The following is a 17,713-nucleotide window of genomic DNA, read 5'->3' on the forward strand; positions in this document are numbered from 1 at the left end:
TCACCAAACAACTCTTTTCCTCTTCCAGACGTATGTAAATAAAAATCAAAACGAAAGCTTGGATTTTAACTTTTTCATAACCCAATGCAGCAATAAAACAATAAAAAAAAAAAGATTTATTTAAACAAAAAGTAAAGTTTAAGCAACTGGAAGCAGCATAAAAAACAACAAGTTGTAATATCTTTCTTTATTGAATTCAACCTATTTAAAAACTAGTGTTGAATTTTTACGGGCTAAAATGATAACTGCTAACAATGAAAACTTTTTAAAATAATCATTTTCAAAAAATATATAAATAGACCTATGTACATTAAACAACTGAAAGTTGTTTAATGGAAACAAGTACTCAAGTTGAGCAGTTGAATTCAGAAAAAATATTTCCTGATACCCATAGTAAAAAGCAAATTAAAAAATTTTCAGTTTTATAAAACAAAACTTAAGTCGAATTCAGTGAAAAAGAAAAACAGTTTTTAAAACAAAACTGATACAAATAAAACATTATAAAAATAACACATAAAATAATTTGAAGATCAAAAAGAATTAAATTGTTACGATCCGATGTAATATGCTGAGAAACTAGTGACTTTGTTTGAAACAATCCATCGAATTCCTTTCCAGGGATTGTAAAGAGAAAAACGATCGCCTTTATTTGCATACGTCACGATGCTAAGAGAACTTGTGCTTCGATTAGAACTCCACGTTCTTGATGCAATAACTTCGTTATTTTTTTTTAGATGATAGCTGATAAATTCAGGAACAGTTGAGTTGACTGATAAGCGCAGCTATGTGAAAAAATTATACATAAATAAAAATAAAAAAACATTAAAAGGTTAAAACCTAAAACAGTTTGCAGCAATAAAAGAAGCCTTAAGAAACCTTAGAGAAATGAGAGAAAGGACGGTTGTGAGCAGCACAAACTTTTAATGTTGCCACAAAAATGCTAGGAAGATATAGAATAGACAGTGGTCTCACAGTAGTCAAAAAAGTTCTCTAGTTTAAGAATATGTAAAAGAAAATGATATTGTATAACTTTGCTTTCACAAATGTTGCACAGATCGCGTTCAACCACTTGACGGTTTTGAATCCATTACAAGTTTATTATTATCAACAGATTAAGATCTAGATAATATAGAGTTCAGGAGTTGTGACTCATTACAAACATAAATTTACGATATGAAATGGTACCAAACGCTTCAAATGCTTTTGCCAATACGAGATCTCCGTCAATAAAAGCTTAAACTTCTGTTTCAATGCAAGTATTAAAATATAGTAACAGAGCATTAAAAAATAAGAGAGATAAAACCAGGAAGATTTGATCCTCTGAATACCTTTTCTTATATCCCAGAACTAAAAGACAAACTAAAGTAAAATGCTATAATAAGGAAAGAAAAAAACTAAATTTCAGGTAACCAGTAAAAAATGTTGAGTATGTGAGCATTTACTTTTGAAATTTGATTTGTTAAGAACAGCTTTAGTGAATGTTTAATATTGAGCCTACGTAATATTTCATACTTTTTCAAACACAACGCAATGTAAAATCAAATACCATAGCGTTCACTTGATAAAATCCTTCAACATACACTTCTATATAAGAATTGTGAAGCAACGAGATTGAGCCAGTTTTCTTTACAACTTTCCACACCGAGACTGCTTCTAAAAGTGAACGGCTCTATTTTAGACAATTACTAAACTTTTTAAATTTAATTGATGTTAGTGATTCGCATGCCATTTATCTAAAATGTCGCTTACCGTCAAAGGCGATTATTTTCATGTTCAGTTCGTCTCTCGGACCTAGTACAATCACTTCTTGGATCTAAAAAGCGATGACTTATATAACAGCAGCCTTTTAAAGTTGGTACTGAAATGAAATGTTTGTGTGAACTTTAAAGTTAATAGGTAAATAAAAGCAAAGGCTAAAAGGTTTTTAATGAACAGAGAAGGAAAATGAGCAGGTTTTAAAAAATATCTCACCCTTTTTTCAACTGAATTTTGAAAATCTAAAGTTAAAAAATAAAGGTATAAGAAGAATAAAATTTTTTTTAAAGTTATTTCTCTTAGCTTTTACGTCCTTAAGTTTCTTTTTCATAAAATTACTTCCAACCTATATTTCCTTTCAGCATATAAAACAAAAATATGAACTGACCAACAAAAAAATTGTTTTACTCATATTTTAGTAACTTTCATGCAATTTTTTTTTTTTGTATTTTTATATAAAGAAAATTAAAATTAACAAAATATTTTATGCAGCATGAATAAAAATATTAAATCTCTCCGTATTTCTCAGAAACTTGTTAAATTGCTAACTTCTTTGTTAAAATTCGAAACTTATTAAACGCAAATATTTATTGCTTTTTCATCCTATCAATATGATTACATTTTATTCTCTTACCTGCAATATAAATGTAATTGTTTTCAATTGTATGATTGAAACGGCATTTTAATACACCTTGCTTGAAAGTACTTACACACATTTATTTGCTGTCATAGGTGCTTCAAAATTATTCTTTTTAGTCAATAAATGGGACATTAACCAACAGAGTTTACTATTTATAAATTACAAATTTTTTTTTGTATCACTCCAATTAAACAGCGCATAAAAGGAAGTCACTGATGCTAACAAATCAGTTCCATTTTTTTTTTTTTGCTTTTTTTATCAAGTCAAACAGCTTGATGCTTTTAAACTTCTTTTGTATTGATAGAAACTTCTTTGTTGCTATGATTTTCACAGTTTGTACAATTATAATCCTTTTTTTTCTTCTACTTTTTCCAATCCAATTTCCAATGCAAACGTTTTACGCCAAGTTATTTTTTTATATTCAGTTATTGATGTTTGCAGACTATTTTTTTCTTGTCCGTTTTTAAACAACCCACACTTTTTGCACCTCGCGAAAGTTTATAAAACCTTCAGACAAAAACTGCCCATTGGAAAGTCAAACTTAAAAAAATAAAAATTTTTTTGAAATAGATTTCGTTTCAGAAATAAAAAAAAAAAAAAAAAAGGCTTTTGAGTCTGATTTTTTCTTTGTTCATTTGTAGAAGAAAAAAACGCCAGTTTTGTTGTTCTTAACTGAAAAAAATTTCACCGTTGATCTGCACTGGTTATAGTTTTCAGCTTCTTTGCCTTTTAAGGAAAAAAATGCATTCTTATTTTTTTAAGCTAGGTTTGAGAATGGGTATATGTACCAAAATCCATGTCCTTCCTTGGATTTTTTCCGCCTTTCCTGACCCAAAACGAGCCCTATTTGTTCAAGATGGCACTCCATGTCACATGGCAAAGACTGTGCAAACCTAGCAAGCCGAGATCATGAATATTTGGCCACAATATATCAAACATCTTGTTTGCTTCATTTGAATCACCTCGATGTTTTCATGTGGGTGTACATTTAGGCTTATACATTGGTGTCGTGGAAATCCTAATATGAGCTGAAATGCCTCAGTAATAAATTATGACTCAAAAGTTGGCTCAGAATTTAAACTGCGATTGCAGCTGATGGTGGCTGCAATGATTTAATAATATCAAATACTTTTATCTTTCTATTTATTCTTGAAAATAACCATTTGGTGGGTGGTTTTGAATAAAAAAACCGTAAAAAAGTAAAGTTTTCTTTTTTAGTGAAGCAATCAGTATGGTAAAGCAAATAAGGAAACTTTGCAATTTTTGTACCGCAAAACCGTCTTCAAAACTCTGTCTCTCAAGTCATGAGTTACTAACTATTTATAAGATAATTAACTTTTCAGCAGTTTACGATTTCAGCATGAAAGTTATCAACAAAATTAGTGTCATTAAAATTATCCGCTGATGTAAAAACAAAATAATTTTTATTCAAACTGTTATCACTCAAAAAATCCCGGCAACTTTCACTTTACTTTATAAGAATGCAATAAAATACATAAAAATTTTAAAATTCGCTATGTTGGGCTTTATTTTTAATTTCTGATAATCATGTTATGTGAAAAACCTCAAACTTAAATACACGGGATTTTCAGCTAAAAGCTGTTTGCGAAACTATTCTCTTTTTAAAATGCCGTAAACAATTCTTTCAGACGGTTACAGGCTTCTATAGACTAAAACTTTATTTACAGGATTTCCGGAATCGGTATGCATTAGATAAAAGACTTTAAATATGTACTTTTGATTAATTTTTTCAAGGTCACCAAACAAAACAATTTCTGAGAATTTTTGGCATAAAGTGACATTGTTAATATCTTTTTTTAAAATGCTTGTATTTTTATTTGAAACGACTTATTCAAATTACAAAAAATATTTGTAAAATTTTTTGCCATTTAAACATTATTCAAATAATTAACATTACGATATCATTTTTATTTACAAATTAATTTCAAACTGTTAGGTGTAAATACTGAAATTTTATAATAGCAACACTTAGCAGATTAAGGGTAAATATTAATCTCTGAAGAAAGAAACTCGTTGCTTTGAGTCTTACCTTGCACTTGCTTCTGTGCATTTTGATTCTAAAAAAAAAATTAATGAAATTAAAAACGGATTACTTGTTTTTTTAGGAAAGAATCACAAACAGTGTTCGTGATCTTTTTAAAGGAATAATTTGCAGAACGTTACACAGTGCTGATTAAATATTTAGCACATTTAAAATTTAAATCATTTTCTTTAAAAGTGAAAAAAATAAGTAAAAAATAAAAACTTTTACTTTTTTTAAAATCGAATTTTATTCTTTTAATCTTTTTGGATGAGCGAAAATATACTAGTTATGATATATGATTTAGTTGTTTAGTTTTCTAAGTTTATGTTACGAAACTGAAAAAAAGATTTCAAAAAAAAAAAAAGCTTATCAGTTTAACACGCTTCAAATTGAAATTGTATTAAATTGATATGAAATTCAATTTGATACCGTGATCTATCTAGTATCCAATATCTATCACAGTATCCAATTAGCTGTTACACCCCAAAGTTGCGATATGTAATTTTTCAACCAATAAGATTTAATAAGTATTTAAAAAAGGTGCAATTGTAGACGTTCCCTCAAAGTAAAAAAATCAAAATATAAACGTTGTATTATAAATTGGCTTTCGGGTTTGGCACGAGTCATATTCCGTTTTCCTTCCACCGCCATCCCAGTCTTCGACGTCGAAATCACCGTTCTTAAAGCGTTGAAAACCATTCACCACACGCTCTTTCACTAATAGCTGCCTCACAATACGTATACAAGAGCATTCGATGAGCCTCAGCCCCAGATTTCTTTGAACTGAACGCGTAATTTAAAACTTTCCGCAAATGACGAGAATTTTACTAACAAACTTTTTAACAACCTTTTAAATCTCACTTTGCATCGCTAAGCGGAAATAAGATTTTGTGCATATTTTTTTTAGCGGTTTTAACATTTAAACTTTTTGATTTTTTTTTTTTTTTGCATTCAGTTTTTAATTCACTTTTAAAAAAAAACTATTTTAATTTTTTTTAAACTTTTGATATTTAAAGGGTTATTTTTTTTCAAGCTTTAAAAAAACTCATACTTTTGTAAATATCTTTTTAAAGTATATGATAAATCTTACATTTCTACATTATTGTTATGCGAAATTAAAATAATCATATATTTAATTGAATGTAAAATTAGAAATAGAAAAAAAAAAGGTTTTTGCATAGTATTTTTTTTGTTGCTTTTTTGATTTCTTAAACATTGATTTTAGCATGTTGTCACAGAGATTACCTTTTTTTAAGTAAAATATAGCTACTGCAAAATGACTTTATTGCCAGACAAAAATATTCAGGCGGCTTCTGTGACTACCTGCTTTAAAATCATTTTTACTGTAAGTTTTATTAAAAAACTGGCTAAGTTCTGTGTAATAAATGGAAACTCCGTAGTTCAATAAAACGGTATATGAAGATTCGGTCCCAGGACTCTCTGTTTTAAGTTTTCATTTGATTTAGTTTTACCTTTCGGTAGCTTCTATAAATTAATAAAATGGTGCTTACGCTTATCTTCAACTTTTAATACATGTGTTCCTCTAAAGCATATTTTTTTAAGAGTGATTGAGTATCTTTTGAGAATGAAAATAATTTTATTAAAGGTTTAGCACAGGAGGAGCGTAATACATATTATTTGTAAGGTAGGAGGTGATGGTCAAAGTGGTCAATTTGAGTTTCAGAATGCAGCAACTATGCAGGGGCGATTTTACGGGGGTGTGTGGGGGGTGTTACACCCCCCTAGCAATTGTAAAATCAAACTTAAAGTCGGTATTTTTTTGAAAAAAAGTTATAGTCGGTAAATTTCATGGATTATTTTTCAACATGATTTTTATAGAATTTAAAAACAACAAGTTTTTTGAGTATTTTTAAAATCTGCTTATATACGATACTCGCGATATAATTACCTTCTACAGTGGCGATATCTATTTTTAGGATAGGATTTTTGAGTCGGTATTTTTAACATATTTCACCCCCCCTCGTATTTTTCCTAGAATCGCCCCTGCAACTATGAAGAGAGGTGTTGACGATCGTACTGTGTATAATATAGTGTTTGTCCTGTTAAAGATTTGAAGTGCAAAATAAATAACATGGAAAAGTCGTAATCCAAACAGTCCAAATGTAACCCGCCATCTTATCTTATGTATTGCAAAAGAGGCTGCTTTTATTCAGGAGATATTTGAACATTTACAAAACGAAATTTCACTTCTAAAGAATTTTTAGTTTACATTAAATAACAGCATGTTACACTAAATAACAACACTTGTTTTGTAAATTCAAGTTAGTCAACTATTTTTACCACAAAAAATGATGGTGGATACGCAGCATAGAGTGGTTCTTTAACAATGTTTGCAAACTCCGAGCAGTGAAACAATGAAGAAAACCTCTACCAAAAATTATCCAGCTTAAACTAGAAGAATTTTAAAATTGGATACTAGTATGATTAAATTATTTACATGAACACTACAGCCACAAGACCTTATATAAAAATTTTCAAGCAGAATTTTGAGCATACGTTCGGTCTCATTTCTAACAATCAGCTTTTATAAACCATTCTAATGTCACAGTCTGTGTATAGGATGATAATTCATGGATTTTATTTTACTAAATACGTTAAGTATCAATAGGTACTTTGTCTGAAAGTGCCACTGAAGCCAGGAACAAGGCTAACAAAAGTGTATGGGTAGGTTAAGCAAGTTTAACTTCTTTTACCGAAAATGCTAGGGATACAGCTAGTGATTTATTTACATCATCTGAATATAGGTACATATACTGCAAGAACAAAATGCAGGAAGTATAAAAGCCATAACCAAATGATGATTCAGCTGATATCTGTTTTAAAGGTAGATATTGAATTATCTCGTTACGAATGAATCCTCTAAATTCCGTCATCGTGGCTTATTACATTAAATAAGAAAAAGCAATGTCTATCTTTAAATTTAGTTATTTATCATTTAATTTGGTTAATGATACATTTTAGAAAAAATGCTGATTGCAGCCAATCAACTTTTCATTAATAATAATTTCATAATTCACATAATCAACACAGTAGGTTTTTTTTTTATGTTTGCAAAAATAAAAAATAACTATAAATATAAGTCAGAAAAGTTGAAACATAAGAATCCCAAAACTTTTATGTTTGATAAAAAATTGTGTCAAATTTACTCAGTGCTGCCTTAAGTTTTTGTTTTCCTCAAAAATGTGTCTAAAATCCTATTTCTGCTCAGTGATGCATAGTGCATTTCTTGAAGGCTTGTTGTAAATACCAAATGTTACTCTACATAAGGATCGCTAAGACATGTTCAGAATGAAAATTTTAATTATATTTCGAAAATGTCTATTTATAACAGTGAAAACAGTTTTTTCTTGAATGTATAATTGTTAGAATTAGAAGGTAATTGTAAATAATTTCTATAATAAATAGTGATGTCTTAAACTATACTATTTATTATAATAATAAAACTTTTTAAAATTTTTTAAAATTTTGTTTTTAAATACTTTAGGAAGAAAAAGAGTAATGGCTCGTATTAAGAAAAGAAAGCCAAATACATTCATTAAACCTGAAATTAGTTAGCAACTTTTAAAAAGTGTCCTTTTCATAGCCACATATTATTGTAAACCTGTTTTAACATCAGAACCTTCATTCTGCAATTGAAGGGAATAGAGTTTTTATTTTACTTTAATGTATAATAAAATGCTTATATTTTCATGTTAAATAAAAAAGGAAATAACATAAGTAGGAGATAAAAGTTCCTGTAACCCCTAAAAAAGATGATATATCAGACTTCGATTTTTAAATATCAAAAAGTTTTTTTTGTCTTTTTAATCAATAATCAAATTAGTCCAGAAAAACCAACTAAAAAACCCTAATGAAACTGGTTCTAAAAAAGACCGGACATTTTTTATAAATATATACCTATAATATATATATATATAATATATATATATATATATATATATATATATATATATATATATATATATATATATATATATATATATATATATATATATATATATATATATATATATATATATATATATATATATATATATATATATATATATATATATATATATATATTAGGTGGATAACTTTGCTTACGCCTCTTTTTTACGCCCAAACATAAGTGATTTTGTACTAGCTCCATATATTTTTCATTGCATTAAAATGTCAGTTTGTTAGTCAAATTCTCGTCATTTGCGGAAAGTTTTAAATTACGCGTTCAGTTCAAAGAAATCTGGGGCTGAGGCTCATCGAATGCTCTTGTATACGTATTGTGAGGCAGCTATTAGTGAAAGAACGTGTCGCGAATGGTTTTCAACGCTTTAAGAACGGTGATTTCAATGTCGAAGACTGGGATGGCGGTGGAAGGCAAACGGAATATGACTCGTGCTAAACCCAAGAAGAGTTGGCAAAATCATTGTATGTGACTCAGCCATCCTTTTCAAGCTCCACAAAGTCCTGGAAATGGTTTAGAAGCAAGGAGATTGGATGCTGAACAAGTTGAAGCCGAGGGACTTTGAACAGCGTTTGTTTACTTGTGAACAACTGCTTCAAAAGCAACGACAAAAGGGATTTCTGCATCGTGTCATGATTGGGGACAAAAAATGGGTTTATTATAACAATACCAAACGCAAAAAATGATGGGATTTGCCCGGCCATGTTCAATATCGACAGCCAGACCCAATATTCACGGCTCCAAGATTATACTTGGTAGGATCAGCTCGGTGTAGTGTACTACGAGCTGCTAAAACCTAGTTAAATCATTACTGGCGAGCAATATCTAACTCAACTAATGCGTTTGAGACGGGCACTGAAGGAAAAACGGCCGCAATGTGAGGAAAGACATGATAAAGTGATTGAGAAGTTCTACAACACTCGTCGTACTCTCTTGACATTGCTCCATCTGATTACCATCTTTTCCGATCAAAAGCGCACGGCCTGGCTGATCAGCATTTCGGTTCTTACGATGAGATGAAAAATTGGATAGACTCGTTGATCGTCTCAAAGGATGACGAGTTCTTCCGTCGCAGCGTCATGAATAACGTATTCAAGATGCTATTAGCGGGTTATGAAAATCATAATTACAAAATATTTGTAAGGTGTTAATGCATTTAATGTGTTAATAAATGACGAGATTGTAAAACTATATAAAAAAGAGTGAAGTTTGTAAAATTGTAGATTCGCAGTCAGACGGGAAAAATAATGTTAAATTCATTAAAAGAACAGTGTCTCAGTAGTGTCTCAGGAAAGGTTAAAATAATTCCTTACAGTTGGATTCGTTTGCTGACGGATAGATGGGAAAAAGTAGTACCCTGCGATGGACTATACTTTAAATAATGAATGTACTATCAATTTTTGAAAATAAAGCTTTAAATTTTGAGAAAAAATGCAAATTTATACACCTAATATAAATGGACAACATCTCATAATTGATGTTTTGTGAAAAAAATTACTTCAAAATGTTGAACAGTTGTCTAGTTATAAGGCTATTTCCTTTTTTATTATCAGAGCGACACAGCGTATCAGTCAACAAATATTGCGCAATATCAAGAACTGGTAATATAAAAGCCGATACATTTTCTCCATACTTTTTGGAAAATTTTCAGCAAAAATAACCAATAGAATTTCAGCTTCAGCTATTAAAAAGTTTTACACCAAAGATCAACTTCTTTTCACTTTTGTATGAAAAAGGTCATTAATTTTACAGTTGGAATCGCCGAAAAAAATAAAAATGCCGCTAAAAGCATTTTGGCAGTGTGCAGTGCTAAACCAATGACTTATATAAGATGGACGTGAAACGTCGTTGTTTTTTTTGCAAACAATATAGTTGCGCATTGTTAAAAATCCATTTTTTTAAACAATAAAAATTTAATTCTCTTAAAGTCTGTCGGATTCGTCGAAAATATAGCCTTGCCTAACCAGTCACAACAACTTGTTTTAATTTATAAAAAATAACAGCAATAGAACAAAGTCTTAAGCTTAATTTTATATAGATAGACATTCTTAACATTCTAAGAAAAAACGCGGATGATGAAATGAAATTGAGATGATTTACTTGACTACTTTAGTACATGTATAACTTGAGATATAATAAATAATACAAAATATCAACAAGTTTTGTAGATATTTTGGCAAACAATTGTTTCTTGTTTAGTAAACTACTCCATCTACTATATTGCTGCAGCCTTCTAGCTTATGAATGTTATAAAATTTTCTATTTGGGCCTAAAATTTCTAGATTTTTAGGGTTTTTTAGTATTCTTATAGAGTTTCTTTAGGATTCATATAAAACTCAAATAGACTTGAAATGTATAACTTTTTCTTGTGGGAAGTCAGATTAATAGTTATAGTTATATAGATTTATTTGAAATTATCAACACTCCTTTTTGATTTAATACTTAATTACTTTAGCATCAAGAAATATGAAACCTATAAAATAAATTCTTTTGTTAAAAGAAAAGTATTAGAAAGGGGAAAACATTTGAAATAAACCTTGATTGATGGTTGATTACAAGAAGTAGACATTTAACTTTGCATAAATAAAGTACCAAGTTCAGCGCATTTATAAAAAGCAATAAAACTTCAATTTGTCTACGGATTTGCCTACGGATTATTGCTATTACTGTTTGAATAAAAAGTATATTAAAGTTTTAAATGTTGCGAAACCGAAACTAACACAAATCATAATGTGAGTAGCTAGTTTTCCGAAATTTCTCCGAAAAAAAATTTTTATCAAACATTATGCGGGAATATTGGCAAATCACTTACTTTGAGTTGTCCTGAATGAATATCTCTTGCCAAAGAGTATTGATTTTGCAGATCTAGCAAACTTAGTTTTATTTCGTTGGATTTTAGCTGCAATTGGCCGACCCACACGCAAATACCGATTTGCAAAAACATAATTGCTAAAATCATGTAAACTTTGATGTCGCATAAAGTAAATATTTTGGGTTTGGTGGTAGTTTTAAACAAAGGCTCCATCGTGTGCTGTGTTTGGTTAGAGCATTAAACGATATTTAATGCTCTAACCAAACTTTTCTTTTAATATGTACTAGTTAATATCGAAAGCGATAGTTCAAATTTTAACAAAGATTGATTTATATTTTAAAGATTAACAAAAGAAGAGGATATGGGATTTTCTTTGGTTACAAAAAGGTAAAGGCGTGCTCATCGAATGTGAAAGTCCAAAGTAATTAAACAAAGATTAATTTCTAAAACTCGAACTTCTAAAAAAAGAAATCATCAGCTAAATAATTTTTATCACAATCATCTTCTTTAGTAGAGAAAGAAAACATGTTCCGAAAGTAGTCTTCTCAAGTTCATGAAGGAATACTTTATTGAAAATATATTCCAAAACAAAAGCTACAAGCTTTGCTAGCATGTTTTTTAATCCTTTTCTTACAGAAAAAGAGTATCAGGCAACAGAAACTAAACTGTTAAAAACACTTTCAAATACAATGCTCCGACAGTATCCTTGAAGGTCATCGTTTGTAAACACTTAATTGCAAAATGATCAAAGCCATTTGTTTTTAAATTTAAACATATTTAAACTGATGTAAATAATTTTTTAAAATACTATTATGAAAAATTTGCATCTCAACAAATATTATTACTTACTTTCATTTTCAGAAGACGTAGATTCAAATATCGGATTCGAACTTCAAGATTCACCTAAACTCATAAAAATGGATTAACTAAGTTTGCAACACTGTGTTGAGTTAATCTATGCATATAGAAAACACAATCAAATTGAAATATCAAAGAAGAGTTTTCCTTTTTCAACTACGGTTTATAACAAAAACGTAAGAAACTTTATGGATTTTTGGTACAAATATGAAAAAGTTATTCCGATGATAGCCTCAAAAGCAAGAGTGATTTTTCATTCATCGAAAAGAAAGATGTAACTTGAGCTCAAGAAACTTATTTTACTCAATGCCACTTAAAGAGAAGATATGATTACACTTACTTTAAAACTTGATTTTAATGTAACTCAGAATGGAAGTAATTCGCTGATATAGTTTGTATTTTATATGTTTTATATTTTTTATATTTCACTTATGTAGTTTGTATTTTATATTTTGATATTATAATAATGTGGAGGAAAGTTTATACATTTTATTATGAAATATGTTTAAAAATTGCCATTACGGGGTTTGGCGATTTGACAAACCAAAAAAATTGTGCGATTACTTTAATAATATTGCGATTGTTTTAACTATTAGTTTTTGTTTTTTTTTTATTATTGTCTATTTAATTCCTAAGCATCTTTTGAGCATTCGCAACCAGGGCCGTGTTTTGGCTCCTCAACACCCCAGCGATTTAAGGGGCTCTTTTTTAAATATAAGAAGCTTTGTTTTTTTTCAAGTTACTTAATAAGGGATAGTTTTTGAAGATTTATTTTGCCATAATATTACGGGTTTGTAAAATAAGTTTCAAATGGGGCACGGTGGTATGGTTAATTGATGCCTATTTCTTGCTCCAGCGATTGATTTTGCTATATAATTGTAAATTATTTATATTCTTAATCAAAATTATACCTTATTTGGTTTTTAATTTGCTTTAAAAGTGTAAAAATTTTAGTTGTAATTTGTTTTAAAAAACCGACTAGAGTTAGAATAAATTGGTCTGCATTTTACAATCACTTTCTAGAGTTCAAATTTTCTAAAGTTCGGCATGGTTGTTAACAACAACCATGATGACCAAATGGAGAATTATTAGGGTGCATAAACCTTTACTAAAAACGTCTATTGGTCTCCCAATGCCCCTGTCGGAAATCGTTATTAATCAAATAATTTATACTTACTTGATTTATGATATATATTATGTTTATGGAATTATTTATTATGTTTAAGGAATTATTTATTATGTTAAATAATTATTTATTATGTTTAAGTAATTATTTATTATGTTTAAGTAATTATTTATTATGTTTAAGTAATTATTTATTATGTTTAAGTAATTATCTATTATGTTTAAGGAATTATTTATTATGTTTAAAAAATTATTTGTTATGTTTATGGACGTTAGAGTTGATTTTTTGGCTTTGAATTTTTGCCAATACTTAAAACAAAATTTCCGTTTTTCGTTGGGCTGCCGATGCCAGTTGGGAAGTTGAAACCACTAGAGTCGACCTTTAAATCTTCTTGCATACAAAATATCTTCAAACGGCAATCACCAGTGGCTTTCATCTCTTGATTTATGATATATATCATGTTTATGGAATTATTTATTATGTTTAAGGAATTATTTGTTATGTTTATGGACGTTAGAGTTGATTTTTTGGCTTTGAATTTTTGCCAATACTTAAAACAAAATTTCCGTTTTTCGTTGGGCTGCCGATGCCAGTTTGGAAGTTGAAACCACTAGAGTCGACCTTTAAATCTTCTTGCATACAAAATATCTTCAAACGGCAATCACCAGTGGCTTTCATCTCTTGATTGGCGCCGACCTCTAAAAAAAATTTCAAGTAGCGACCGCCAATCGGGATACGGAAGGTACTGAAGGAAGAAGCAAAATCATTCTATCCGCAAAGTAACTTTGCGGACGGCAATGCCCTACACCTTCAAAAAGAGTTCAGATTTAATGTTGCTCCGCTGCTGGAATGGATTATCAACACTGATGCGTTATATTGCCATAAAAATTAATGCTCTATCAAAAAGCGTAATATAAAGGAAGTTTTCGAAAAAAATTGGTCCGTCAGAAATGTAAAATACATGAAAATGTTCCAGAAAATACAGAAACAATTGATAGCATCTTGCTCATCAACACATGAAAAAGAACAAAATTTAACGTTAAACAAAAATCTCTTTTTTAAAAAAATACAAAACAGCAATATAATGAAATTCACGATCTTGTTAAAGAACTAATGCAAAAACAAATAGAAATAGCTAATATAAAAAAAAACTCACTCCAGAAAAAGCAACAATACAAACGAAAAGAACATGAAATTAAAATGGAAATTTACCCAAAAAAAAATTTCACAGTTCGTATATTTTCACAAAGTTTTAAAAAAAGCAACAAAACAGAATTATTTTATGTGAGAATTATTATTTTCAAACAATATCAGTTCCAAATTTTTTTTGGAATGTTTTAATTTATCTTTTCATTGTTTAGTGAAATTGTTTTTTTCATATATAATACTAATTTTAAATACAAAATGTAATTCTTTTGAAATAATATGCAGTATAAATATTTGCAAATAATGTTTTTGTTATTAGACCTTTATATATATATATATATATATATTAGGTGGATAACTTTGCTTACGCCTCTTTTTTACGCCCAAACATAAGTGATTTTGTACTAGCTCCATATATTTTTCATTGCATTAAAATGTCAGTTTGTTAGTCAAATTCTCGTCATTTGCGGAAAGTTTTAAATTACGCGTTCAGTTCAAAGAAATCTGGGGCGGAGGCTCATCGAATGCTCTTGGATACGTATTGTGAGGCAGCTATTAGTGAAAGAACGTGTCGCGAATGGTTTTCAACGCTTTAAGAACGGTGATTTCAACGTCGAAGATTGGGATGGCGGTGGAAGGCAAACGGAATATGACTCGTGCTAAACCCAAGAAGAGTTGGTAAAATCATTGTATGTGACTCAGCCATCCATTTCAAGCTCCACAAAGTCCTGGAAATGGTTTAGAAGCAAGGAGATTGGATGCTGAACAAGTTGAAGCCGAGGGACTTTGAACAGCGTTTGTTTACTTGTGAACAACTGCTTCAAAAGCAACGACAAAAGGGATTTCTGCATCGTGTCATGATTGGGGACAAAAAATGGGTTTATTATAACAATACCAAACGCAAAAAATGATGGGATTTGCCCGGCCATGTTCAATATCGACAGCCAGACCCAATATTCATGGCTCCAAGATTATACTTGGTAGGATCAGCTCGGTGTAGTGTACTACGAGCTGCTAAAACCTAGTTAAATCATTACTGGCGAGCAATATCTAACTCAACTAATGCGTTTGAGACGGGCACTGAAGGAAAAACGGCCGCAATGTGAGGAAAGACATGATAAAGTGATTGAGAAGTTCTACAACACTCGTCGTACTCTCTTGACATTGCTCCATCTGATTACCATCTTTTCCGATCAAAAGCGCACGGCCTGGCTGATCAGCATTTCGGTTCTTACGATGAGATGAAAAATTGGATAGACTCGTTGATCGTCTCAAAGGATGACGAGTTCTTCCGTCGCAGCGTCATGAATAACGTATTCAAGATGCTATTAGCGGGTTATGAAAATCATAATTACAAAATATTTGTAAGGTGTTAATGCATTTAATGTGTTAATAAATGACGAGATTGTAAAACTATATAAAAAAGAGTGAAGTTTGTAAAATTGTAGATTCGCAGTCAGACGGGAAAAATAATGTTAAATTCATTAAAAGAACAGTGTCTCAGTAGTGTCTCAGGAAAGGTTAAAATAATTCCTTACAGTTGGATTCGTTTGCTGACGGATAGATGGGAAAAAGTAGTACCCTGCGATGGACTATACTTTAAATAATGAATGTACTATCAATTTTTGAAAATAAAGCTTTAAATTTTGAGAAAAAATGCAAATTTATACACCTAATATAAATGGACAACATCTCATAATTGATGTTTTGTGAAAAAAATTACTTCAAAATGTTGAACAGTTGTCTAGTTATAAGGCTATTTCCTTTTTTATTATCAGAGCGACACAGCGTATCAGTCAACAAATATTGCGCAATATCAAGAACTGGTAATATAAAAGCCGATACATTTTCTCCATACTTTTTGGAAAATTTTCAGCAAAAATAACCAATAGAATTTCAGCTTCAGCTATTAAAAAGTTTTACACCAAAGATCAACTTCTTTTCACTTTTGTATGAAAAAGGTCATTAATTTTACAGTTGGAATCGCCGAAAAAAATAAAAATGCCGCTAAAAGCATTTTGGCAGTGTGCAGTGCTAAACCAATGACTTATATAAGATGGACGTGAAACGTCGTTGTTTTTTTTGCAAACAATATAGTTGCGCATTGTTAAAAATCCATTTTTTTAAACAATAAAAATTTAATTCTCTTAAAGTCTGTCGGATTCGTCGAAAATATAGCCTTGCCTAACCAGTCACAACAACTTGTTTTAATTTATAAAAAATAACAGCAATAGAACAAAGTCTTAAGCTTAATTTTATATAGATAGACATTCTTAACATTCTAAGAAAAAACGCGGATGATGAAATGAAATTGAGATGATTTACTTGACTACTTTAGTACATGTATAACTTGAGATATAATAAATAATACAAAATATCAACAAGTTTTGTAGATATTTTGGCAAACAATTGTTTCTTGTTTAGTAAACTACTCCATCTACTATATTGCTGCAGCCTTCTAGCTTATGAATGTTATAAAATTTTCTATTTGGGCCTAAAATTTCTAGATTTTTAGGGTTTTTTAGTATTCTTATAGAGTTTCTTTAGGATTCATATAAAACTCAAATAGACTTGAAATGTATAACTTTTTCTTGTGGGAAGTCAGATTAATAGTTATAGTTATATAGATTTATTTGAAATTATCAACACTCCTTTTTGATTTAATACTTAATTACTTTAGCATCAAGAAATATGAAACCTATAAAATAAATTCTTTTGTTAAAAGAAAAGTATTAGAAAGGGGAAAACATTTGAAATAAACCTTGATTGATGGTTGATTACAAGAAGTAGACATTTAACTTTGCATAAATAAAGTACCAAGTTCAGCGCATTTATAAAAAGCAATAAAACTTCAATTTGTCTACGGATTTGCCTACGGATTATTGCTATTACTGTTTGAATAAAAAGTATATTAAAGTTTTAAATGTTGCGAAACCGAAACTAACACAAATCATAATGTGAGTAGCTAGTTTTCCGAAATTTCTCCGAAAAAAAATTTTTATCAAACATTATGCGGGAATATTTGCAAATCACTTACTTTGAGTTGTCCTGAATGAATATCTCTTGCCAAAGAGTATTGATTTTGCAGATCTAGCAAACTTAGTTTTATTTCGTTGGATTTTAGCTGCAATTGGCCGACCCACACGCAAATACCGATTTGCAAAAACATAATTGCTAAAATCATGTAAACTTTGATGTCGCATAAAGTAAATATTTTGGGTTTGTTGGTAGTTTTAAACAAAGGCTCCATCGTGTGCTGTGTTTGGTTAGAGCATTAAACGATATTTAATGCTCTAACCAAACTTTTCTTTTAATATGTACTAGTTGATATCGAAAGCGATAATTCAAATTTTAACAAAGATTGATTT

General features: G+C 29.7%; 1 protein-coding gene across 4 annotated transcripts; it reads right to left on the reverse strand.

The window, feature by feature from the left end:
• Positions 1–489: 489 nt before the first annotated feature.
• LOC145191075 (uncharacterized) lies at positions 490–17,713 on the reverse strand. Of its 4 annotated transcripts, XM_090071021.1 has the most exons (7): positions 17,383–17,686; positions 12,065–12,118; positions 4,446–4,473; positions 1,972–1,997; positions 1,750–1,813; positions 1,547–1,653; positions 490–782 (listed from the first exon to the last, which is right to left on the reverse strand). In XM_090071021.1, exons 1-7 carry the CDS (start codon positions 17,593–17,595, stop codon positions 549–551), a joined length of 726 nt encoding a protein of 241 aa, XP_089927147.1. In that variant the 5' UTR covers positions 17,596–17,686; the 3' UTR covers positions 490–548. The 4 variants fall into 4 exon arrangements, 2 of the variants coding, with proteins under 2 accessions (XP_089927147.1, XP_089927149.1); XM_090071023.1 differs by lacking the exons at positions 12,065–12,118; positions 17,383–17,686 and adding an exon at positions 11,216–11,774 and having other exon boundaries at positions 505–782; XR_016446485.1 differs by lacking the exon at positions 490–782 and having other exon boundaries at positions 1,750–1,858; positions 17,383–17,713.

Source organism: Hydra viridissima, unplaced genomic scaffold (genome assembly GCF_058129835.1).
Source record: "Hydra viridissima isolate aposymbiotic clone 2 unplaced genomic scaffold, HvirCarnegie_v1 scaffold_13, whole genome shotgun sequence".
In the NCBI taxonomy this organism is placed as follows: Eukaryota; Metazoa; Cnidaria; class Hydrozoa; order Anthoathecata; family Hydridae; genus Hydra; species Hydra viridissima.

What these genes read in the sequence shown, in the direction of transcription:
- LOC145191075 (XM_090071021.1), bottom strand. Translation starts at nt 17,595, where the DNA reads ATGGAGCCTTTGTTTAAAACTACCAACAAACCCAAAATATTTACTTTA. An exon ending in TACGTCTTCTGAAAATGAAA is followed by an intron (nt 4,474 to 12,064) that starts GTAAGTAATAAT and finishes TTTTTTTTTTAG; the next exon opens with AATCAAAATGCACAGAAGCA. An exon ending in TTTATCAAGTGAACGCTATG is followed by an intron (nt 783 to 1,546) that starts GTATTTGATTTT and finishes TTTTTCACATAG; the next exon opens with CTGCGCTTATCAGTCAACTC.